The sequence below is a fragment of the Oncorhynchus kisutch genome, linkage group LG5 (assembly GCF_002021735.2).
Source record: "Oncorhynchus kisutch isolate 150728-3 linkage group LG5, Okis_V2, whole genome shotgun sequence".
NCBI classification, from domain to species: domain Eukaryota; kingdom Metazoa; phylum Chordata; class Actinopteri; order Salmoniformes; family Salmonidae; genus Oncorhynchus; species Oncorhynchus kisutch.
The window spans coordinates 4,288,024-4,314,246 of NC_034178.2; the positions used below are offsets into that span (position 1 = coordinate 4,288,024).

Here is a 26,223-nt window from a genome sequence, read left to right on the forward strand (position 1 = left end):
TGTGGGTGTGTGTGTGCGTGCGTGTGCGCAAGAGAGAGACCCGCCACAGCGTGGGGTAGATTGTCAAAATTGTACTTGATGAATAGGAAAATTGTTAGTGTATATATGACATTTAGGCAACTAAGTTAATAAAATGTTTAAAAAAACATTCAAATGTTCATATTTCTAGGTCCGAAGTAATCATTTAGAAGTTACAAATAACAGCATATTAATAAGTCAAGAGGTTTCCCATAAACAACCCCAACAGCTAAACTTTGCTCCAAACCAGCCCCAATCTGACTTTATTCATATTAAGTGCAAGACAGACAAGCATATGGATTCATGTCAGTGGTAATCGGTGCTACTATTCCCATACGTCATTTACATTCTGCCCATTACCTACACGGCTCAATTCTCAATGTCAAATAGATTGTGGCGACTAGGAAATGGCACTCAATTTTCCTTCGCTAATGCAAACAATATACGTTTCCTCCAAATCAATATAATAGGGCTGACCATTACCCTGATTAAATATCTACTGTAATGCACTTACATCCCAAGACCTAACTACTTAGTTTCCTCATACAGAGGAGCTGAAGTAAAGACTAAATATCCAAATTAATGTTGATGGTTTGGAAATACAGTCCATCTTCGTGATGGACATTCTCACTATACTCCACCTGTATAAAAGTAGAAGGATTATCAGATTTTTTTTAAGAGCATAGAATTACAGAAATTACAATCTGTAGTTTAAAATGAATTAAGTGTAAACAAGACTGTGTACAAGATTACACAATGTCTTCCCAAAATGCAAAATATCCAAAACTGTTTGCCAGTCTTCTAGAGTGAGTAAGTAAGTCATTGACATCGGGCACCTGCCTGCCCCTCAGTTCATTAATGACCATGGCTGCCATGGCAACAGGTGTTGAGCTCTAACCCTGCCGAGTCGCCGTCTGTCTCCCTGAGTGACAGGAAGTCAGAGCTGCCCAGCGGTTGGACACAACTTTTTGACTTCTACAACTTTCTCTGTTTCTCCCCTTCTCTTTGTAGCTGCCAGGTTTAGCCAGGGACTCAACAACCAGGCCAAGACAGAAAGCCTAGGGGGGGGGGGGGGGGGGGGCATTGGGTCAGAAAAATGAAAACAGAAAAAGTGGCAGAGGAACCACACTCCATCTTCAAGACAGTACATCATTGTTTTGGTGACATTTTGACAGACCTAGAGGAAGTAGGGCTTAACAGTAGGGATTGTACATAACTGCTGCCTGCAGGCCCCAGGACCAGCTGATTGTGTGAGGAGGAGTGGAGAAGAGGAGTGGAGGAGAGGAGAAGAGGAGTGGAGGAGAGGAGTGGAGAACACACCTGCGTGGCCCCGGAGGAGAGGAGAGGAGTAGGAGGTAAATCCACATGGAAAATTGCACTAAAAGAAATGCACTATTTATTCCCGCTGGGGTCCACCATTAGAGAGCCAGTGGTTTGGTGAATGCGTCACAGAATGGCTGTTCAAAAATACAACGGTGGACTCTGGGCACCCCGCGTGTCTTGGGGTCCGGGTTAAATGGAAGTGGAGAAAAATGCTGGATCTTTGTGTACAGCTTGTGGCTGCAAAAAGCACCCAAAACCTGCTGTGAACCTTGTTGCCTGTAATCACCAAGCCCGGTCATACAATTATGCACAATGAATGAATGTCGAACTCGATGGCCACAAACATCGCTAACCTGCATTGACAGCACGCAATTCTGGGTGAATTCTGAGAAGAGATTTTTGTTCACACTGTTAGCATGAGAAGCACTTCGATACTAAAGGCACCATGTTGCTTGTGTTTTTTAAGTTGCTGCTGATATTGAAGGATTTTCGCCCCCAGTTGTCATATTGGAATGTCAATGTATTTAATTCTGAAGAAAAACCCAAACCTACTCTGAGCTTAATACTCAGGCCATTGAAGTGAATGTAATGATAGAATGTCAAACATTGTAGGATGCTGTATGGCTGAGACGTTGACCCTGCCATATCTGACAAGGAAACATTGTTTCTCTGTATTTAGAACAAGCGCTGAAGCTCTTTAATGGTCCAATCAGTCAAATCATTAGAGACAGAGAGGGAAGGGTAATCATTTAATAGCCATCTTATTCATTCCAGAGAGAGAAGTAACAGTATTTCTGAAGTTATTGGCAAGGCTAAACGGAAGTAGCCCTAAGAATTTTTGAAAACATTGTAAAAATGTATTTTTTCTATTTTGCTAATATACCGGTATCTCTTGTACATAGCCTCGTTGTTGTTATTTTATTGTGTTACTTTAATTATTTTTTACTTTCGTTTATTTAGTAAATATTTTCTTAACTCTTTGTTGAACTGCATTGTTGGATAAGGGCTTCTAAGTAAGCATTTCACGATTGAATTCGGTGCATGTGACAAATACAATTTGATTTAAGGCTCGTTTCCGAGTTGGGGTCAATTCTATTTAAATTCCAGTGAATTCAGAAAGTCCAATTCCAATTCTCTTCAATGCTATTCGACGATGAACATTTGGAATTGGAATTTTACTTTCTGAATTGGCTGGAATTGGAATTGAACCCAACTCTGGCCTGTTTGCTACATTTCAAATAGATAATTTGTTTACAAATCCTTTGTTATAACATATATTCAAATAGTTAATTAAGAGTTAGCCAGAATGTTACGATTTTCCATCAAATATACTTCTAAAAAACACTGAACTACTGTCTAGGCTACTAACAGTGTATTATCGTCAACATTGAGTCTTCATCTGTGAACAACGGTGAAGCCTATGCTGCCCACCAATGGAAGGATGATGTGTGCTGTTTTCTCATAGAGCTCAGGTGACATCTAGAGGCCACTAGTCACAGGTGCACCTTTTCATTCAACAATCCTGGAATCTTTGGATTTAAAAACTGCTGGATGTGTAGCATTCAGCAGGATGCAAAGGAAGCTGAAATTCTTTAGGCAACACTGCCATCTACTGACGAGAAGCTGTGTGACATCATCAACTGAGTTGACAGTAGGCTTCCCGGTACTGACAGACAGGCAGTACTCTGTCTCGCCAGCTGATGGCAACCAAGAGCTTATGGTCGCAAGAACTCCATAATATCAGAAACGCTTTGGTAAAGGGAAAACAACTGGGCACAGGTTAGTAGACTTTTATGGAAGGGAACACACAAATTGACAATTCACGTACAAGTCTGTTAGTAACTAATATTTTCACAGATATAGGCTACCTGTAGCACTGATGTGTCTGTTTTTATTTATTGTGCTGTTTGACAACTTAGCAGCAGCAGCAAGAGATTTCCGAACCGCTCAACTTAGTTTAATCACACACAGACACCTTAGAGTGAGTTAAAGACACCTCGTAGAGTTACACAGCCAAGACAAGGTGTATAATTTGCCATTGACAACACACTGAGGTTTAGGAAACTGTCTTCGATGTTGATGTAAAACACTTCCTGGTTGCCAGTATTTTAGGATATTGCAAACAATAGTATAATATACAGGACTAAAGTACTGTGTGATGGAAGCTACACCTGTTCACATCAATAGTATAACATACAGGACTAAAGTACTGTATGATGGAAGCTACACCTGTTCACATCAATAGTATAACATACAGGACTAAAGTACTGTATGATGGAAGCTTCACCTGTTCACATCAATAATATAATATACAGGACTAAAGTACTGTATCCTAGAGCTTCACATCAACTTCCTGAAAGGCTGTTTGGTTGTCAAGACAACAATCTTTAAAAGTGTCTGATTTGATCAGAAACAATCTCCCAAAAAACTGATTGTCCCTGTCCTCCTCTGCTATTTGATCATATACTGTCATCACTATTCATCACCACTACGACATGTCCTCTAGATCGGTGGTTCTCAACTGGTTTTGCCTCTGGACCCAAATTGGACCAGGTTGTCTCATTCGCGAGCCAATATTGAAACTGCGAAAAACAATCTCCAAAATACCATCCGGAAAGCTATTTTTAATGCTATGTTGATGAAGAATGTTAGTAAGCGCACTGGTTTGAGACCACAGAATCAACCCAATCTGCTAAATAGTGCTGCTAATAGCTCTATATTCAAAATACTAATTTAATTTTTTTTAAATTCTGACAATAAATTATTTTAAAAAACATAGGTTCATTATTATTTCTACACACTTTCTACCTGTCTGAAGCTAGTAGTTTAGGTTCAGACTGGAGTATGTTTTCAATGGAATCGTTCCGCGACCCAAATTTGACCCCCCAGTTGAGAATCACTGCTCTAGATCATAAGACTCAAGTCCACGTAGAAAGCATAAGCAATTTAGAAACACAAGCTTTCAAATCATTGTGTAGCTTCATCTATCCTGAAGTGATTATATTCAATGCATCACAAATGATAAATCCAAAAAGGTGCGGAACTTTGAACGCACCTGAACTCAACAGCATCCCTCAACACTCCACACACACATTCATCCTGGAATCTGGAAAATTAGGTTACAAATCGCCCTAACCCTCGTAGAAGCACCACAAGAACACTTTCTGATAACAAATATGTCAAACCAGCAACATGATGAAGCAAAGGTTAAAATGAACACTCACATCCTGTCAGTCCTCTCCCCTTTCTCCCGGGAAGGTGTGTTTAAATCCACTAGTCCCTCCACCACGTCTTCTAGACTCCTCCTGGTCCTGATGCTGTAACAGCATGTCCCTTCCAACCCAGACCATCTTGCCTTTACTCTGGCAGCCACAGACCTGTCAGCAGTGAATGTGTGTGTCCACACGTGTGTACGCAGCAAATGTCCACAATTCCAAGAATTTTAAGCAGGTTCTTCTCAGTCTTCAGTAACATATACCTGCAGCTTCCAGGAACACACACACACACTCTGGTGGGGCCCCTCCCACTATCCACACAAGTGTTCCACGTCTGTTCGGTTGCTCCACAGGTAATCCAGAGACACCTGTTGTTATCTATAACCCCCCCCCACACACACACACACACACACACCCCTCTCTCTGAACAGGTCCAAGCTTCTGAGCAGAAGTGAAGTTCTGTTGGAGTAAATCTCTTCTTCTGCTGCAGCTGGTGAATAAGGAAGAAGATAGACAAGTGCCAGGGGAGAGGAGAGGACAAAGAAAGAGACAGACAGGAGAGTGAAGAGAGAGAGATACAGACAGGAGAGTGGAGAGAGAGAGAGATACAGACAGGAGAGTGGAGAGAGAGAGAGATACAGACAGGAGAGTGGAGAGAGAGAGAGATACAGACAGGAGACTGGAGAGAGAGAGAGATACAGACAGGAGACTGGAGAGAGAGATACAGACAGGAGAGTGGAGAGAGAGATACAGACAGGAGAGTGGAGAGAGAGATACAGACAGGAGAGTGGAGAGAGAGATACAGACAGGAGAGTGGAGAGAGAGATACAGACAGGAGAGTGGAGAGAGAGATACAGACAGGAGAGTGGAGAGAGAGATACAGACAGGAGAGTGGAGAGAGAGAGATACAGACAGGAGAGTGGAGAGAGAGAGATACAGACAGGAGAGTGGAGAGAGAGAGATACAGACAGGAGAGTGGAGAGAGAGATACAGACAGGAGAGTGGAGAGAGAGATACAGACAGGAGAGTGGAGAGAGAGAGAGATACAGACAGGAGAGTGAAGAGAGAGAGAGATACAGACAGGAGAGTGAAGAGAGAGAGACAAACAGGAGAGTGGAGAGAGAGATACAGACAGGAGAGTGGAGAGAGAGATACAGACAGGAGAGTGGAGAGAGAGATACAGACAGGAGAGTGAAGAGAGAGAGACAGACAGGAGAGTGGAGAGAGAGAGACAGACAGGAGAGTGGAGAGAGAGAGAGACAGACAGGAGAGTGAATAAGAGATACAGACAGGAGAGTGGAGAGAGAGACAGACAAGAGACTGGAGAGAGAGACAAACAGGAGAGTGGAGAGAGAAAGACAGGAGAGTCGAGAGAGTAGAGAGAGAGACAGACAAGAGACTGGAGAGAGAGCAGAAAAGAGAGATGGTGAGTGAGGGGAGGTAGAATGAAAGAGAGAGCAGATCAGAGATCACAGAGAGGTAGAGCAGAAAGAAAGCAGATCAGAGCACAGAGATAGAAAGAGAGAGAGGAGAGAGCAAGCCCAGTAGCAGCAACCATCTCTGAGAGTTGTGGCAGCAGAACTGGTGTGTCTCCTCAAGCCTCTGTTGCCTTTTATATCCTGTTCCTCATACAGTCTAGTCCTGACGCTCTGGCTTTTACCCTTCCCCGGGAGCACCAGCATGAATATATTATTATCAACACAAAGGCCTGCTTATTGTTTATGAATTACCAGCCTTCCTGGCAACAAAGGCTATTTTCATAAGAAAACTCCATTTCATTTCAGCTCCAATTTGATTACCAGTGAAAGAAAAGGAGCCCTTTGGTCGAACCCCCAAAGGATTGTTCTTTTTTATTCATGCCCATTGAATTGGGCTTTATTGCTTTTCTTTACAGAGCTGACGTGGAAAGCTTTTAGAGTAAACCATTGACAAAAAATTATTGCTCTGCTATTTTGTACAATAACAGAGTCTAAGAGAAGAGCATCCAGTCTTCGCCCGGCCTTTGTCGTTTTTCCTCCTTTTCTCTCGTTTTTTTTGTTGAAAATTGCAAAGGCTGGAAATTAATGACAGGGCTGTGGAGAGAGAGAGAGGAGGGGGGGACTAGCTCTGGCTTCTACAATACATGTCAAATCTAAATGATCACTAGTCATTGAACAGAGCCAGTGTAAAGAAGCCAGGAACAAGTCGAGGAGTGTGTGTGTGTGTGTGTGTGTGTGTGTGTGTGTGTGTGTGTGTGTGTGTGTGTGTGTGTGTGTGTGTGTGTATATGCACATGGAGGGTGTACCCAGCTGATTGATTCAGGCCTCTAAAAATAAAGACACCTTGATGGTTTCAGAGCTGCACAATTGGCTGAGGCCCATTGTAAGATGGCTGCAGTGACTTGCTGTCACTTTCATTCTGTACAGAACTATTGATGGCAGACAATCTGCTGCTCTCAACCTAGACAATACCCCCTCTTGCCTTAGGACTATAGGGCTGTATAGGTGGATGGAGGGAGCTGGCAAGACTACCATTACACTATGGGCATACTGTAAGCCTTGAACACTTGACTTGACCCAAAGGCCTAAGCTATCATGAGGATGATATAACAGATGTGTAGAACATGTAACTACCTCACCTAGCAGTTTCCATAATGCCTGTATAATAAACAGTTAATTGACTCTATTTCACACCTGCTTCACCCCCTGCCATTCAGTTGAGTGTAGGACTGTGTCCCAAAACCAATAGCCTATAAAAGCTCCCTAATGCCTCATCCTCTCCATCTGCACTGAGATGAAAAACTGATGACAGGTGAAAGCTACTTCCTGGTAATCTTCCAGGATAGTGCTTTCACCCAGTCTTTGTTTTCACATAAAATATGAAAGGAGGCAAGGAGAGGCAACCACTTTAGACTATTGGACACCTTAGGTCAGAGATCTTGGCTCTCTGTGATCTTTGTCATAATCTTCACTTAAACAAAAACAGGCTTCAGCCTACTTAAGATCATCCAGTTGTTTCCTAACTCTAAAAGGTACTAGGTACAGTAGGCTGGTCCACACTCAATCCCCTTGTTCCCATACTCATTATGAACCCCTCCTGGCACATCCAAGCGATCACCACGTTTGATCTGCACTCTAAAAAGATACATTAGATGCTCTTTTCCATTTTTCTGCAGCGCTTTTGTGTTTGTGTAAGAATATTTAACGGTAGACAAAAGGTGACTTATCAATTATTCATTCACCATCAAGGCCCAGGCTGGCATTCTGAAAGGAGCTGACATTTCAGACTTTCCACCAACATCTGCAAAATTATATCCTTTCCATTGTAAGTCAATGAAGTAGAGTCATCGCCCCCATAAAAGGCAGTAAATTGCCTTGTCACTATAATAAGGCCATTTTTATACAACCTTCACTCTCTCCACTGCCTGCTGCTATGATGGGACTGAATGTGCAGCACTATCGCTTTTCAGTTCACTGCTTTTGTCTTTCTATGGCTGGCATATGCATGTCCTTTAGAATGATAGAAATAAGGACTAGACAGAGGAACCAGGAAGTAGTCTAGATATGGAAGCCAACATTGGGAGTTTCATTCGGCTACTTCCTGAAGAACTGAAACTTAGTCTAATTCCCAGACAACTCTGCTATCACTTCTTGCGGAGGTGAAAACATGTCTGGAAATCAACATAATCTGTCAGTTCAAGACGTGGGGTATTATTCACCTCCCATGCATTGAAAACAGAGCCTGTCTGGATTGAGCACCAGCCAGGAGAACAGCACAGTGAGGAACTGTCATGCAGAAACAACCACCATTGAACCCCGGCCACAGTCTCTGCTTTAGTGAAACCGTAGCGACTGACTACTAGTTAAGATCCTCATCAGTTCTTTATGCAGAACAGAACCACAGACAGTCTGGAGATCCAGTGCTATTCTAATCAGGGGCAGACAGGTAACATTTAGCCTCTGCTGTCTCTGTCTAGTGGGCAGGCCACCACCACTGGCTGCTCCTGAGCTTTGTCCTCATGTAAATGTCTACGAGATGTCATTCTCTCTCCAAATGTCATCCCTCGCTTCTGCACAAACAAAAGGAAGGAAGGAGGAAGTGTTCAGCCCCATCCGTCCGACTACGTATCCCCGCGCTCTGCTCTGACTGGGTGTCCGCCCGGCGATTAAATCTCCCACAATTCCGTTGTCTCTGTGGACCTGTGAGGCTTTATGATTCAGACCGCTTTGTTTGTTATAATGGTGTTGGGAGTGGAGGCTGCGGTGGTGGTGTGTTGTTGGGGAAACAGTAGAACTAGCCTCTGTGAGCTGAATAGATTCATTGTTACATCCGAGTTGTATCCATTTTTCTGTTTTCACTGCTCTTAAAATGGCATCTTCTCTTTATGATACAGAGATGATTGAATAGATTTCACTAGACAGGCAACTCCAGTCTTGGATGGACGCAGTGTGTGCAGGTTTTTATTCCAGCCCAGCTCTAATGCAACTGAACTAACTAAACCTGGCCTAAACTGGCAACCATGATGAGATGATATTTGAATCAAGTGTGCCAGTCAGTGAAGGGTTGGAACAAAACTATCCCAACTGAGAATCAAACCATCAAAGGGTTAAATGATGCTCCCATTCGTCAGACACATACTGTACTCCCCCACGATGGCTTCAATCACAGCCAAAACCTATTCTCTCTTCACTCTCTCCCTTCAGCCCAAACCTGGATTACTGTGAAACAATGAGGCTGTGGGCAGGAGGACAGACACAATGGTGGAATTAACGTGGGGGGATTTACTGCCGGCTTATGCCAAGACAAAAGGTGGGCACAACCGTCAAAGGTTTCCAGCCGTTTGAATACCCCCCCATCCCTCTCTTCACAAAGGAGGCTTTGTCACATGGACCCTCCACAATAGAATGGGCTTCGCTCAGGCCAGATACGCCACATTGCCAACAGAACACTAGGACGCAACCTCACCTGATGGTACAGTGCTGAAACCTGTGGAACAACAGGGCCAGTTGTACCTACAGTTGGTAGCTGTGTTGAGAGGTGCAATGACTGAGGGGTTATACTGTAGGCAATGTTCCTTCAAAAGACATTTCAGCACTGAGCAAATTTCAGGTCTGCTGAGCGCAAACTTGAACATTGTGAAAATTCAGTGCAACTTCCAGCGCGTTCACTGTGAACATTGAAGCAATACACGCTTTAAGTTACACTTTTAACAGTGGTTAATTAGGCAACTGTGGCTATTTGATCATAATGTAGGCCTACCAGAGTGGCCTACCATCAAAAACAAGAGAATTGCATCCCATAACATTTTAAAATGGAAATAGCTGTTCCATTATTCAACCTACAGTAGAAGGTGGTGTGGTGTTCAATGTAGACCTACATTCCATGAGACTTTTGAAAACACAAAACATGCATGCCTTGACAATTAACATGTTTATTCACTTGTCCTTCCAACAAGGTGATTGAAAATGAGTTTGATGCAAGAAACCACTTTACAAAATAAAATTCATTATTCCCATACCATTATTACAGAGAATAATGGTAGCCTATTCAAGACAACAACACTGCCCCTTTACCACAGAAAATAAGCTCTGACTTGCTGTGAAAAGATGGCAAGAAATGTAAACGTTGTGCTCTTGTAGGAAGCAACCACACCCCCACTGTTGACAAGAAATTAGCTTTAACTGGGCCAATAACTCACTAACTAGCAAATCATTTTAACAAAATGTGCAAAGGTCTCTCGCTTTGATAAAAAAAAAAAAAAAGGTTTTTAAAAATGCATCTACTCGTGACTGCTCATGATGTAAACACAGTCCAGTTCAAAGTGAAAGGCACAGATCCAAATAATGGCAATGGTTATTTTCATATACAGTACATTCGGATAGTACTCAGACCCCTTGACTTTTTCCACATGTTACGTTACAGCCTTGTCAATTTCAATCTACATATACACACACACACACACTACCCCATAATGACAAATAACCTTAAATATCAACAGGGCAACAACCCTAAGCACACAGCCAAGACAACGCAGGAGTGGCTCTGAATGTCCTGGAGTGGCCCAGCCAGAGCCTGGACTTGAACCCGATCGAACATCTCTCGAGAGACGTGAAAATAGCTGTGCAGCAACGCTCCCCATCCAACCTGACAGAGCTTGAGAGGATCTGCAGAGAAGAATGGGAGAAACTCCCCAAATAATCACTGCCAAAGTTGTTGCTAATATATTGAAAATAAAAAAACGATCACATTTACATAAGTATTCAGTCAACAAAGTACTGAGTAAAGGGTCTGAATACTTACGTAAATGTGATCGTTTTTTTATTTTCAATATATTAGCAACAACTTTTTAAAAAACAGTTTTTGCTTTGTCATTATGGGGTATTGTGTGTGTGTAGATTGAAAAACAATTGCATACTTTTTATAATAAGGCTGTAACGTAACAAAAAAGGGGTCTGAATACTTTCCAAAGGCACAGCTCCTCTTCTGTCCTAACTTGTTGCCCCAGAAGACTAAATAAAGTAGTGCTCACCGGAATAATGTCTTAGAATGAATGCATTAGTCATCTAGTTAACGTCGGTAAAGTTGTCTGATTCGTTTAGGGATTGGGAGAAAATACACAATAACAGAGAGTTTGTTCTCGTACGAAATGTCATCAGTTTGACCGGTTTTAAGAAAATGAAAAGCCGAGAAAACAATGAAACACATTTCTGATAAGAGTTCAGTTGATTTGGTGCATATTTTGTGGTTGAAATACTGTCTGCTGGCATAACAGTGTCAAAGGTAACCTGTTACCGGCATCTTCACATTTTCTCAGGAATTCCTTCAGCATCTCTTATTTCTACACTTATTTCTACACTACACTTTCTACACTAACATTTGTTGTATTATTTCACTGCAACAAATGTAGAATTCCACAGCAGTTATTATATTACTGTACATGTCAGAGGGCCTACAGTCAGTGTCCAGAGTTCAGGTACTATTCCATTTAACCTAGAACTTAAAATGAGGAATATTCTGTTTATTCATGGATACAGGGATACTCGTGAGCGAGATATCAAAACGTGCATGTAAACAGCTTATTCCGAATAAGACCTAAAGCGGGATGAGCTACTGTCCGGAATACTGTGCGCATGGAAACGTGGTCACCCTCACCATTCCTGGACTGTTTATACTATATTTCCACCTGAATCTACCACTGACAGGTATCCAATGATAACTGTCTGATTCATTTGAAGTTAAAAAGTGACAGCACTTTGCAGGACAAAGGCTACATCACATTTAGGTCATTAAAGCAGACGCTGTTATTCAGAGGCAACGTACAGCCAGTGCTTTCAACTAAGATGGGTAAAACAACACGTCAGTCATCGCAAGTATTCAGATACACATGAGATTCAGTTTACTGGTTTAATTCAGAGACAAGTTGAGAAGAGTGAGAGAGACGAAGAGGTAATAAATAGAGGATATGGGAGGGAGGTTTTCACTGAACAATAGACTTGAGGAGGGAGGTTCACTGAACAATAGACTAGGAGGGAGATTCACTGAACAATAGACTTAAGGAGGGAGGTTCACTGAACAATAGACTTGGGAGGTTCACTGAACAATAGACTTAAGGAGGGAGGTTCACTGAACAATAGACTTAAGGAGTGCATAATACACTTCAGTCAATTTCATTTAAATAGATAAATTACAGACATAATATAGAATCTGAAATAGTTAGATAAGTAGTTTACATTAGTGTTCATCATTGGAATCAATATTGCATTGGAATATTTGACTTAAACTGAAGAGCCTGCCAAAGATGTAAGCTGATATCATGGAATAGTTTCCCCAAGGCACATTTCATGATATTAATTTGAGACGCTACAGTTAGTTTCTGTACAAATCATAGGTGACAATGAAGTAGAAAATCAAAAGTAGAAATACAGTGTTTTCAGGAAAGCATTAAAATAGAAAGTCCATTATCCGCTAAAATAACAGAAACAAACAAGAAATAGGTCATCCAGAATACTTCAAATCATCATCATCAGAAAGCTACAAAAATCACCTGAAAACGTTCCAGTATTGGATTGCTAAGGTTTCCATGGAAACATGCAGAATGAGCTAGAGGTTATGCTGTTCTGTGTGTTGGCCATAGGTTCCTACAAGGCTCAGAGGAATGGGCAGGGAGATGCTCCAGAGTGGGGTAAGAGGGTGGGGGTGTTGAGGAGCTTGGCAGCAGGGTAATGGAGGCAGTGACAAAATCATCATCTGTCAAAATTGTCTGGGTTGCATCTCAATAGTCTACCGTGGCTACCTTTCCTCGTCTTTCATCTGCATAAAACTGGACAGGTGGAAGGAAATCCCTTTGTAGGCACTAGGGACCTACTGCACATATCAGTGCAGATCAGCAAATATGAGAAGAGCAAACCAGGTATCTTCACTAGTGTGATTGTTCCAATCCCAGATCCCAGAGGTCGGAGGTCCATGCCACAGCCAATAGTCTTCCAGAGTGATTCAGGGACGCTATGTTGCATTTTCATTGGCTGTTTTGACTTTGGACCACACCCAGACTCTTACAACAGTGACAGATCAGTGTTCCACAGTGTCAGTTCACAGTGTTACGTCAGATAGCTTTGTGGTTAAACATTTTGGTCCAGTCACGATGGAGCCCGAACCCAACCATGTTGATGCGATGTCGCCTGAGTATTCACAGGTTGGTTTCGTCCCAGGTGGGGTCATTCATGTTCTTCAGGACTCTCCTCAGGATCTTCTCCAGCTCCTTCCTGGCTTTCTGCTCTTCATCCAGGGTCCTCCTCATCTTCTTGTTGTCCTGTTTGGGGGGGAACAAAGATGGCCGCTTGATCTTAGAAAAGGGTCTAAATCGCACATGCCTGGAATGAACAGAGCTCTGGTTCTGGGATGTATATGCTTACAGTTTTGTCATAGAGAGCCTCTAATTGATTCATTATGATGCTGATGCTGTATGACTGACATGCTATTTGATGTGACGGCTTCAGAGAATGCTAAAACGTGCCAACTCTCCTGAACGCTCACCTGTTTCAGCTCCTGCACTTCATCCTTCAGCCCATACACCGTGTCTACTAGAGTCCTAAGGCAGACAGACATGTTAGTTAACCAACCCAACCACAGCTCACCATTATCAATAAACCCCATTAGGGAACATATAAACTTCTGAACGTGTGAAGTGAAAAGTTCTCCCAATCTAACGCACTGGTAGTTCAGGGAGGAATGTAGTGCTTACTTCTCCTCGATGACAGTCTGTCCATTGCTCTTGGTCTCCTCCACGATAATCTTCTCCTCCTCAGGGAAGAGCATGTGCAGACCTGACTTCTCTCTGGATCCTGATTGGTAAAACAAGACCGTCAGCAGAGCACATTGGTCGATGGACAGGATGACTTATTGACTGATTGAGGGAGGGTGACCTTTCCATAGAGGTTTGAAACACTAAGGCTGTAGCTCAATAGTTCAAACTAGCCTCTTCTCCTTGTGTGCTGTCCCCCCTGATCACAGTCCTTTATAGTAGCCCTTTCAGTTATCAGCGGCAATGAAGGAAAAGACGACAAGGAGGCCATTTTTTGAGTATTAGGATACAGCCCAAACCAGATAAGTGGCCTGTCAAAGGGGGCCTGTGGAAGGATCAGGACAGGTGTGGTAGAGGAGAACTTGACCTGGCAAATCAAGTCTCCCTCATCTACCATTTATCCATACAGGAGATTCCATTGAGATTCAATATCGCTGAGACAGTGACATATTAACTCATCATTTTAATGATTGTAACATGACACCAGGTCCTTTGAAGCCGTTAATAGTTGAGAACAGAAGGGAGGCTGAGGAGCATTTCCTTTGTCCACCGAGGTCTTTTGATGGGAGAAGGGGGTGTGTGCGTGTATACTACCGTAAAAAAGTTTGGGGTCACTTAGAAAAGTCCTTGTTTTTAACTTCAAATTGAGCAGAAATACAGTGTAGACATTGTTAATGTTGTAAATGACTATTGTAGCTGGAAACGGCTGATTTTTTATGGAATATCTACAGAGGCCCGTTATCAGCAACCATCAATCGTGTTCCAATGGCAAGTTGTGTTAGCTAATCCAAGTTTAGGCTAATTGAGCATTAGAAAACCCTTTTGCAATTATGTTAGCACAGCTAAAAACTGTTCTATTGCTTCTTTAAATCAGAAAACTCGTCTTCTTTAGGCTAGTTGAGTATCTGGAGAATCAGCATGTGGGTTTGATTACAGGCTCAAAGGGCCAGAAACAAATGACTTTCTTCTGAAACTCGTCAGTCTATTCTTGTGAGAAATGAAGGCTATTCCATGGGAGAAATTGCCAAGAAACTGAAGATCTCGTACAGCGCTGTGTACTACTCCCTTCACAGAACAGTGCAAACTGTCTAACCAGTAGTGCATGCATGCACAAATACATACAGTGCCTTGCAAAAGTATTTTGTTGCCTTACAACCTGGAAGTAATAGATTTTTATTTCCCAGTCCCTGCAGATGAAAAACATCCCCACAGCATGATGCTGCCGCCACCATGCTTCACTGTGGGGATGGTGTTCTCAAGGTGATGAGAAGTGTTGGGTTTGCGCCAGACATAGTGTTTTCCTTGATAGCCAAAAAGCTCAATTTTAGTGTCATCTGACCAGAGTACCTTCTTCCATATGTTTGGGGAGTCTTCCACATGCCTTTTGGCAAACATAAATTTTTCTTTTAAGCAAAGGCTTTTTTCTGGACACACTTCCATAAAGCCTAACTCTGTGGAGTGTACGGCTTTAAAGTGATCCAATGGACAGATACTCCAATCTCCGCTGTGGTGCTTTGTAGTTCCTTCAGGGTTATTTTTGGTCTCTTTGTTTCCTCTCTGATTAAATGCCCTCCTTGCCTGGTCTGTGAGTTTTGGTGGGCAGCCCTCTCTTGACAGGTTTGTTGTGGTGCCATATTCTTTCCATTTTTTAATAATGGATTTAAATGGTGCTCCGTGGGATTTTCAAAGTTTCAGATTTTTTATAACCCAACCCTGATCTGTACTTCTCCACAACTTGTCCCCGAGCTGTTTGGAGAGCTCCTTGGTCTTCATAGTTCCACTTGCTTGGTGGTGCCCCTTGCTTAGTGGTGTTGCAGACTCTGGGACCTTTCAGAACAGGTGTATGTATACTGAGATCATGTGACCCTTAGATTGCACACAGGTGGACTTTAACTAATTATGTGACTTCTGAAGGTAATTGGTTGCACCAGATCTTATTTATGGGCTTCATAGCAAAAAGGGGGTGAATACATATGCACGCACCACTTTTTTGTGTATGTCCAATACATGAAACATTTGCATACGGCAACATTTGCATACTGAATGTGGCCTAGCCAGCAATGGGGTTCCAAAACTACGATGAAAGAAAGTCATATTTCAAAATAAAATTGTTTATTAAAAAAGGTGTGGGGGAGCGTATATATGGGAGGAGCGACTGTAGCTCTTACGAGAAACGGAGGAGGTCCTGTAACTACTGGCGGTCCAAATACTGTCATAATCCGAGTCCTCTGATAGGTCAGACCAGGGCTCGGTCCCTCTGGACAGGCTGCTACGGCAACCTATAGTGTCCACACTGGACCGGTCAACTGGCTCGGCCAGCACGTGGTTATGCATCAAATCAGTACCCTGCCATGCTGGAACGAGGAGGGGGGGGTGGATTAAACCATACGGAACGAGGAGGGGGAGTGGATCAAACCATAATAAATCGGTTGAGGTGGGTTGTGGAGGTGGATTGTGGAGAGAGGGATCCATAATAATAGGACAAATAATATACAGGTATATTTCAAATGAGGAGGGATGATGGGGTTATGGATGTAAATATATATATATATATTTATTTATTTAAAGGGAGAGGACACAAAATAGACAAACCAAAAGGAGGAGGAACAGAGCAGAGAATAACAGAATGCAAAGGGGATGAGGGGAGAGAAAAGAAACAGGAAAGAACAGTTAGAGAGGAGACAACACTGAACTATGAGTAGCAATAGACTAGACACTGACAGTTGAATCTAAACAGCTATACTCTAAAGAGCATTTATCCAGAACCTGTGAAGTCTTAGAACTAATCTGGACATGGTTCATGTTAGTACAGAAATAAAAGACAGGCTTCGGAGGAGAAGTCAAATGACACCAAAGACTAGTTGGTATTGGTTGAAGTATTGAGTCTCTGACAGGTTGTGTGTTTGCGGCGTAGTCTTACTTGAGTTGAGTGTCTGCCGTGTTTTGGCGCTGGTGCAGTAGGCCTCGATCACTTTCAGGATCTGGGCATCCTCCTCCAGAGCTGCAGTACTCTTCCTGGTAGCAAAGTCCTCATCTGAAGCTTTCCTCTCAGGCTTACGTTTAGGCAGCAGCTTCTTCATACTCTTAGGACTTTTACTCAGATCCTAGAGAGGGAGATAAAAAGAGGAAGAGAGAGGCTCTCTTAGAACCCTAGAGGTGGGCTATTTTATTGATAAAGGCTTCATCTCTAGAAACTGTGCTAGCTATTACTGTTTGGAACCTATTCCCTCTTAGACAAAAGGCCCAGGACCATACCTCTTTATAGCAGAGTGCTGCCGAGGGCTTAAGTGGGGGCGCGGGGCGGAGGCAGCTGAGGCTCCAGGGTTTGGGGGTGCTGGGGGGCTCCAGGGGACCCCACATGGGGGGGGTTTGAGGGACCCCGTGGGAGGAGGGGTGGGGTAGAGTGTGGTAAGCAGGGCCCGCAGATACACCCCTACTCTCTGAGTGTCTGGAGGGGGTCAGGGGATGGGACGGGAGCTGGGGGAGAGAGAAGAAGTTTAAGACTGGTACAAAAAAACAAACAAAAAAAAAATATCATATATACAGTAGCATTTCTTGGAATGAAATGATGCTTACTGCGTTCACAACCAAGTGGGAAGGTGGTAACCGATTAATCGTTATGGACGATTAATTAGGGCCAATTTCGAGTTTCATAAATCGGTTATCTGCCTTTTTGGACGCCGATTAAATTGCAATCCACAAGGAAACTGCGTGGCAGGCTGACCACCTGTTACACGAGCGCAGCGTCAAAAGGAGCCAAGGTAAGTTACTAGCTAGCATTAAACTTATCTTAGAAAAAAACAATCAAACTTCACATAATCACTAGTTAACCAAGTAATATCATCAACCATGTGTAGTTAACTAGCTTGCCCTGCGTTGCATATAATCAATACGGTGCCTGTTAATTTATTATCGACTCACAGCCTACTTCAACTTCGCCAAACGGGTGATGATTTAACAAAAGCGCATTCAAGAAAAAAGCACATTCGTTGCACAAATGTACCCAACCATAAAACATCAATGCCTTTCTTAAAATCAATACACAGAAGTATATATTTTTTTAAACCTGCATATTTAGTTCAAATAAATGCATGTTAGCAGGCAATATTAACTAGGGAAATTGTGTCACTTTTCTTGCGTTCAGTGCAAGCAGAGTCAGGGTATATGCAACAGTTTGGGCTGCCTGGCTCGTTGAGAACTGTGTTTCTTCCTAACAAAGACGGTAATTAATTTGCCAGAATTTTACATAATTATGACATAACATTGAAGGCTGTGCAATGTAACAGCAATATTTAGACTTAGGATGCCACCCGTTAGATAAAATACAGAATGGTTCTGTATTTCACTGAAAGAATAAATGTTTTGTTTTCTAAATGATAGTTTCCAGATTTGACCATTATTAAAGGCTCGTATTTCTGTGTGTTTATTATAATTAAGTCTATGATTTGATATAGCAGTCTGACTGAGCGGTGGTAGGCAGCAGCGGGTTCGTAAGCATTCAAACAGAACTTTACTGCATTTTGCAAGCCGCACTTAGCAATGCTTGAGGCAAAGCGCAATTTATGACTTCAAGCCTATCAACTCCCGAGATTAGGCTGGCAATACTGAAGTGCCAATAAGAACATCCAATAGTCAAAGGTATATGAAATACAAATGGTATAGAGAAATAGTCGACGCGTCATAATTCCTATAACTACAACCCAAAACTTCTTAACTGGGAATATTGAACCACCAGCTTTCATATGTTCTCATGTTCTGAGCAAGGAACTTAAACGTTAGCTTTTTTACATGGAACATATTGCACTTTTACTTTCTTCTCCAACACTTTGTTTTTGCATTATTTAAACCAAATTGAACATGTTTCATTATTTATTTGTGACTAAATAGATTTTATTTATGTGCTAAGTTCAAATTAAATGGTTCATTGTTCATTCAGTATTGTTGTAATTGTCATTATTATAAATATATATAAAAAATAAAAAAATCATAAAAATATTCCTCCAATAAATCGGTTTCGGTATCAGCGTTGAAAAACCATAATCGGTCGACCTCTAGTAATAGCCAGTTGTAAATACGAGTTGGATGCATTCAAGTGCTTTGAACTAGTTGAGAATCGCTGCCTGGCTAACGGGCAAACAATCTGCTTCAACCATAAATTAAAAGAACAGCTAGCAAGCTTGTAAACAAATTATCGTGTTCAAAAACTATATTAATAGATTATTTATAAAAAAAAGGAATGTTTTATTGTTGCATTTAACTGCCGAAAAAGCTATTACAGAGGTAATTTCCTCAGTATGTGACATCAAAGTTCAACATGTGGGAGAGGTCCGTGATGATAGACGAGTTTCCCACTAAGGGGGGCATTCAGATGGATATTTCCCAGTGGTATGGTCATATTTACAAATTTACAAGATGTTATGAACGCAGCATTATCTTTCCCATTCATTTGGGATTTAAACCTACAAATATCCTAATCCATGTACCTGGATCTACACAAGAAAAATGTCGATAGCTATCCCTTTAACTGACAGTCAGACTGGAGAAGTTGGGGGCGTTACCGTGTGGCAGGGGACAGACTGGGGCTTGGCGGTGGGTGTGGTCATGATCACGGAGGGGGCGTTTCTGATCTGAGTGTGTCTCGACAGATGCTCCACCCACTCCTGCAAATCCTGCTGGTTGTTACACACCACCTGCATCCGCTCACACGTACTGCCTGTAACACACACACAAAGTCTTGTTTAACTAACCTTGTGGGGACCCAATTTATTCCCATTCAAAAATATATTTTGTCGAACCCCTAACCTCAACCCCCTAGAAATAGCCTTTTTCCTTCGGATCCCCACAAGTATAGTTAAACATGTCCACACACACACACGTTTACAGACATTACCCTTAATTTGAGATGTTTAAACTCCACTAGTAAAATAACTGTAAACGTACCTGATATTTCAAAAGCGTTTTTGACCAACTCACAATCTTCTATCCTTGAGATAAGCATTCCTGTCAATGGCAGCTTATCCTTTAAAGCAAATCAACAAACAAGTTACACAAACCTTTAGTGTTTACACACTTAAGGGCACTATAACATTTGTTAGATTTTTGCCTGATTCTATTTCTTCCCTTTTTTGGGGGGGGAAAAAACCCCAAAGCATTTGATGTTCTAAGTCCGTAACAATGCTTAAACCACATCAGGAGACCACTTGGTCTGGGGGAAAATGTTTTTTTTTTAAATGAGATTTTTGGGTATAATTACCCTTTAACTGCTCACTAGCCAGAGATAGTTGTTTGGTTAGGATGCTTCTGTAGCACTCATGTGATTGCAAAGTCTGCAAAACAAATGGCCACTGGATTGATCCAAATAGTCATGATATCATTCTGCCAGGTAGGCATATGCTACCTTGTAGTTAAATGGTCAAATACTAAAAAAATCCCTCCACAATTTTTTCTGGTTGCTAAAATTCCAAGTTCACCTAATTTCAGTTCGTGACAAAACAAGCAATGTGTAGAGAATCATTGTACCATCTAAACCACTGTGAAATATATTTTCAATAACCAACAATATTGTATTTCCAGCTGGTGTACAAACCCGAAAGTAAAAAATTTAAATAAAAAAACTTAACGGGAAGCATAGAAATAGCACACATAGAACAGATATACCTCTTCTTAGACATGCTTTCAATGAGATAGAAATGTGAGTTATAGATATGTCCATGTGAATTTGGTTGGGTCACGCAAAAAGTCACATATTGTAGCTTTAACATTTAACTGAGAAGGTTTTTGGAAAAGCCTACCATCAACCAGAAGACAGTTGGCAAAACATTAGCGATTATGCTAACGACTACAATAAGTGGTAGACAAACACGCACACAGGCATTCCTGTGCCGTTGCCTCTTCAGAAAGTTGAAGGAAAATATGAATCACTGATGCATTTAATTTATGTCATGATAATCTTGGGCGAATGAATAACTTTCAAAACATTTAGTGGATTTCCTACTAAGTTCAATACATTTTTGAATATAGTTGATATTCGTTTTAACGTCTTGATTTCAGGATTCCGTCATGTTCTCCACAAAGCAGAATCTAATCTATAGGGCCCTAAATATTAACAAAGGACAGAGCGAGAACGAGAGAGATCCCGACCTGGTAGATGAATCCACTCATTCTGGAGCTGGCAGACAGCAGTAGGAGAACATTTGGGAACAGCAGGAGGTAGCGTTCATTCTTCTCCTAAAGAAGACAAGCACACACTGTTAAGACGTTCCTGGGTGTAGATTATAGATGGGCGTCTTACCTCTGATCCGTGTGTGTGGCAGAGTGTGTGTGACATGTACAGGACAGGGCCCAGGGTTCTGATGTCATCTCCCTCCCAGCGTCTGATCGTCTCAGTTAGAATCTGCAGCTCCAGCTCCTTACGTTTCCTCACCTCCTGACACTGGGCCTGAAGCCATGGAGACACAAACACACACAAATAAAAGGAAGCTGTTTTAAAGTATTGAATCCCAGTCAATGTGAGAGAGACAGTGAGAGAGAAACACACACACACACACACACACACACACACACACGGAAGATCCAGGCTGCATAGAAGCCCAAGCCAGGGCACCAAGCCACAGAACAGCAGAGCCAAATCCGGGAGCTCAGAGCCAGGCTAAAGCTTTCCCTCAGCCCAGGATTAGCAAAACTGCACTGCCTGCACACATCAACAAGACACGAGACTATTTAACATGTGAATTTAACCCTGAATAACACTGGATTCCATATAGGCTAGTGCTCAAACGTTTGGGGTCACTTGGAAATGTCCTTGTTTTTTAAAGAAAAGCACATTTTTTGTCCATTAAAATAACAAAATTGATCAGAAATACAGTGTAGACATTGTTAATGTTGTAAATGACTATTGTAGCTGGAAACAGCTGATTTTTTATGGGATATCTACATAGGCGTACAGAGGCCCATTATCAGCAACCATCACTCCTGTGTTTCAATAGCATGTTGTGTTAGCTAATCCAAGTTTATCATTTTAAAAGTCTAATTGATCATTAGAAATCCCTTTTGCAATTATGTTAGCACAGCTGAAAACTGTTAGGCTGATTGTATCTGAAGCATCAGCATGTGTGGGTTCGATTACAGGCTCAAAATGGCCAGAAACAAAACTTTTTTCTGAAACTTGTCAGTCTAATCTGGCAGCTTCATTAAATAGTACCTGCCAAACACCAGTCTCAACATCAACAGTGGAGGCGACTCCGGGCTGCTGGTCTTCTAGGCAGAGTTGAAAAAAAGAGCCATATCTCAGACTAGCTAATAAAAACAAAAGATTAAGATGGGCAAAAAAAAAAACACTGACACTGGACAGAGGAACTCTGCCTAGAAGGCCAGCATCACGGAATCACCTCTTCACTGTTGATGTTGAGACGGGTGTTTGGCAGGTACTATTTAATGAAGCTGCCAGTTGAGGACTTGTGAGACATTTGTTTCTCAAACTAGTCTAAAGAAGGCCAGTTTTATTGCTTCTTTAATCAGCCTAACAGTTTTAAGCTGTGCTAACATAATTGCAAAAGGGTTTTCTAATGATCAATTAGCCTTTTAAAATGATCAACTTGGATTAGCTGACATCGTGCCATTGCGACACAGGAGTGATGGTTGCTGATAATTGGCTTCTGTACGCCTATGTAGGCATTCCATTAAAATGTATGTACTGATAAACTGTTTCCAGCTACAATAGTCATTTACAACATTAACAACGTCTACACTGTATTTCTGATCAATTTTATGTTATTTTAAAATGGACAAAAAAAAAATGCTTTTCTTTAAAAAATAAGGACATTTCTAAGTGACCCCAAACTTTTGAACGGTAGTGTACCTCATCAACAAGAGACATGCAGTGTTGAAGGGTTACATTTACATAAGCCATTAAAGCGAGACAGGGACGGTGTATGTCCGACTTACAGAGAGGCTTTTGAAGGAGGTCAAACACTTCTGGATGTCTGGTCGATCAGGATGATGCTCCTGATGAAGAAGAGGGGGACGTTTGATTCATTAGAAGATCACAGGTCTAACAGTCAATATAGTCTACACCTACACAACAAAAAAGCATAGTAGTGGAAAAAAAGCATAATAGTTAAAACCTCAAAAGTATGAAATTACACATATGGAATCCTGAAGTAACCAAATAAAAAAAGTGTTAAATGTAAATATATTTGATATCCTTCAAAGTAGCCACCCAGTGCATTGAGGACAGCTTTGCACACTCTTGGTATTCTCTCAACCAGCTTCATGAGGAATGGAATGCATTTCAATTAACACGTGTGCATTGTTAAAGGATAATTTGGGGATTTTCTTTCCTTCTTAATGCGTTTGAGCCAAACAGTTGTGTTGTGACAAGGTAGGGGTGGTATACAGAAGACCAAGTCCATATTATGGCAAGAAAAGCTTAAATAAGCAAAGAGAAACAACAGTCCATCATTACTTTAAGACATGAAGGTCAGTCAATCCAGAACATTTCAAGAACTTTGAAAGTTTCTTCAAGTGCAGTCACAAAAACGATCAAGCGCTATGATGAAACTGGCTCTCATCAGTACAGTCACAGGAAAAGAAGACCAAAAGTTACATTTGCTGCAGAGGATGTTCATTAGTTACCCGCCTCAGAAATTGCAGCCCAAATAAATGCTTCAGAGTTCAAGTAACAGACACATCTCAACATAAACTGTTACGAGGAGACTGTGAATCAGGCCTTCATGGTCAAATTGCTGCAAAGAAACCACTACTAAAGGACACCAATAAAAAGGAGACTTGCTTGGGACAAGAAACACAAGCAATGGACATTAGTCCGGTGGAAAAATTCTGGTTGCAACCTCCGTGTCTTTGTAAGATGCAGTGAGATGCAGAGTAGGTGAACGGATGATCTCCGCACGTGTGGTTCCCACCGTGAAGCATGGAGGAGGTGGTGTGATGGTGCTTTGCTGGTGACACTGTCTGTGATTTATGTACAATTCAAGGCACACTTAACCAGCATGGCTACCACAGGATTCTGCAGCGATGCGCCATCCCATCTGGTCTTTCGCTTAGTGGGAATCTCATTTGTGTTTCAACAATGACCCAAAACACACCTCCACGCTATGTAAGGGCTATTTGACCAAGAAGGCAAGTGATGGAGTGCTGCATCAGATTACCTGGCATCCACAATCACCTGACCTCAACACAATTGAGATTGTTTGGGATGAGTTGGACCGCTGAGTGAAGGAAAAGCAGCCAACAAATGCACAGCATATGTGGGAACTTTTTCAAGTCTGTGGGAAAAGCATTCCAGGTGACTCATGAAGCTGGTTGAGAGAATGCCAACAGTGTGCAAAGCGATCATTAAGGCAAAGGGTGGCGACTTTGAAGAATCTCAAATATATTTTGATTTGATATTTTTGGTTACTACATGATTCCATATGGGTTATTTAATAGTTTGTGTCTTCACTATTATTCTACATTGCAGAAAGTAGTAAAAAAAAAAAATCTAGAAAAACCCTGGAATGAGTGTTTCCAAAAACGTTTGACTGGTACTGTATATTTACAAAGAATATATATGGGAGATTGGAAATGATGCAGACAATTCCATTGATGGAAGCTACTATCTGTCTGTAATATTAAAGCTGTTTTATGCCCTAAAAAAATAAATACTAAATAACCAGACGGTCTCCCTCTCACCTCCATGTGTCTCTCCAGTTCCTTCAGCAGTGTAGGGTATTTGTCCAGCCTCATGAAGGGTTTACTGAGACCAGTGGTGAGGGTCAGGATACCTGGACTACTGGCTCCCTTCCCCTCCATAAACTCCCCCAGCTCCTCACTGTAACACACAGCGACATGCTAAACTCCCCCAGCTCCTCACTGAAACACACAGCTCCTCACTGAAACACACAGCTCCTCACTGAAACACACAGCTCCTCACTGAAACACACAGCGACATACTAAACCCACCAGCTCCTCACTGAAACACACAAAATACTTTGCAGATATTGTAACTGAAAATAGTCCGCTATCATTTTGACAGTCAACCCGGTGTCATAAAAATCACACGATGGATTTGGTTACACACACACGCGTGCACACACACATTTACTTGACGTGCACACACACTTACCTGTGTTCTGTGAGGATGTTGACAGCTGAGGGGTGGTTGGAGCAGTAGGCCATGTAGAGAGCCTTCATCTGGGGCAGCAGGTTGAGGAAGAAGCCCCCTACTCTCTGCTGGCTCTCTGGAAGCCTACACACACACACAATGTGCTCACCACCACAGCACTACCATAGTCTACCAGTAGGTGTCAGTGTGACCTGTATAAACATCATGTTGATGTACTAATATATATATATATATATATATATATTATATGAGGAATAGTGCTCCCTCCCACACAGCCGGTTTTAAGGTGTGGTTTTAGATCCTATTGGCAGACAGGACGTGGTCTATTTCAGAGCTGATTCATATTTTCAGTTTGCATGATGATTACGGGCACCCATTCGGTACATCCATGTATTGATGAGATACATTTGGTCAATGCTGGACTGATTGTGTGTGTGTGTGTGTGCTCGGGAACTCACCTGGTACATTCCTCGTAGGACTGAACCAACATCAGCTGGAAGGTAGAGATGTCCTCCAGATTCCCCAGGATGTGACTGACGTCTGCACTGCTCAACCTGGAGACAGAGGGAGACGGTGTGGGGAAAGCTGGAGCGGGGGTACAGGAAGGTTCATAGTATGCTCAAATCAGACCCTCACACACACACACCTGACAAATACACACACACTCACTTGTCTGTGGGTTGCAGTGAGTGCAGGTATGAGGTCAGTAGGCTTTGGAGCTCCTTGGAATACTCGGTCTCGGTCTCTAGAATGTTCTGGAGCACCTGGATGGAGAGAGAGAACAGGGGGGTTAGGAGAGGATGTTGATGGATGGATAGACAGACAGGCAGGCGGACAGAGATACTGAACTCAGACACCCCCACAGAGGAGACCCACCCTCTCCTCCTAACCTCCCCCTCGTTGACAGAATGGGGCCAGGGAGGCCGCCCATTCTGCTTCCTGAAGCCGGTCCTCTTCACGGCATTTTTTTAAGAACTTTTTTTTTGTCTTTAAGTTTGAGCCCATTAGACAGAAATAAACTGCTATCCTTTTCTCATCAAATACTGACCTCTTCAGTCCATGTCATTACTGGCTAGGTTCAGAGTAGGCTTTAGGAAGGATGCAGAGATGGATGGATGGAGAAGGTGGAGGGTTTAAGTTGGCTTTAACCCATCTAACATCCACTAATGGCGGACAGCCAGGTAACTTAACTCCCGATGTTGTGGGGCTCATATTTCAACTCTCAAACTCATTTGGATCTTGTAACACAAGATAACTTAACACTG

General features: G+C 42.1%; 1 protein-coding gene across 2 annotated transcripts in view; it reads right to left on the minus strand.

Annotated features, from left to right (window-relative positions):
• Positions 1-9,950: 9,950 nt before the first annotated feature.
• arhgef7b (Rho guanine nucleotide exchange factor (GEF) 7b) overlaps positions 9,951-26,223 on the minus strand; it is a 29,175-nt gene continuing 12,902 nt past the window's right edge. Inside the window, exons 7-21 of one of the 2 annotated variants that reach the window (XM_031824170.1) lie at positions 25,628-25,722; positions 25,417-25,512; positions 24,959-25,081; positions 24,526-24,664; positions 22,780-22,839; positions 21,128-21,274; positions 20,977-21,063; positions 19,777-19,855; positions 19,395-19,549; positions 17,092-17,313; positions 16,757-16,940; positions 16,005-16,190; positions 13,777-13,876; positions 13,569-13,623; positions 9,951-13,344 (exon numbers count right to left, since the gene is read on the minus strand). In XM_031824170.1, coding sequence (XP_031680030.1) covers positions 13,222-13,344; positions 13,569-13,623; positions 13,777-13,876; positions 16,005-16,190; positions 16,757-16,940; positions 17,092-17,313; positions 19,395-19,549; positions 19,777-19,855; positions 20,977-21,063; positions 21,128-21,274; positions 22,780-22,839; positions 24,526-24,664; positions 24,959-25,081; positions 25,417-25,512; positions 25,628-25,722 — 1,851 coding nt within the window. In that variant the 3' untranslated portion in view covers positions 9,951-13,221. The remainder of the gene's footprint in view (positions 13,345-13,568; positions 13,624-13,776; positions 13,877-16,004; positions 16,191-16,756; positions 16,941-17,091; positions 17,314-19,394; positions 19,550-19,776; positions 19,856-20,976; positions 21,064-21,127; positions 21,275-22,779; positions 22,840-24,525; positions 24,665-24,958; positions 25,082-25,416; positions 25,513-25,627; positions 25,723-26,223) is intronic. The other variant, XM_031824171.1, reaches the window with a different exon arrangement.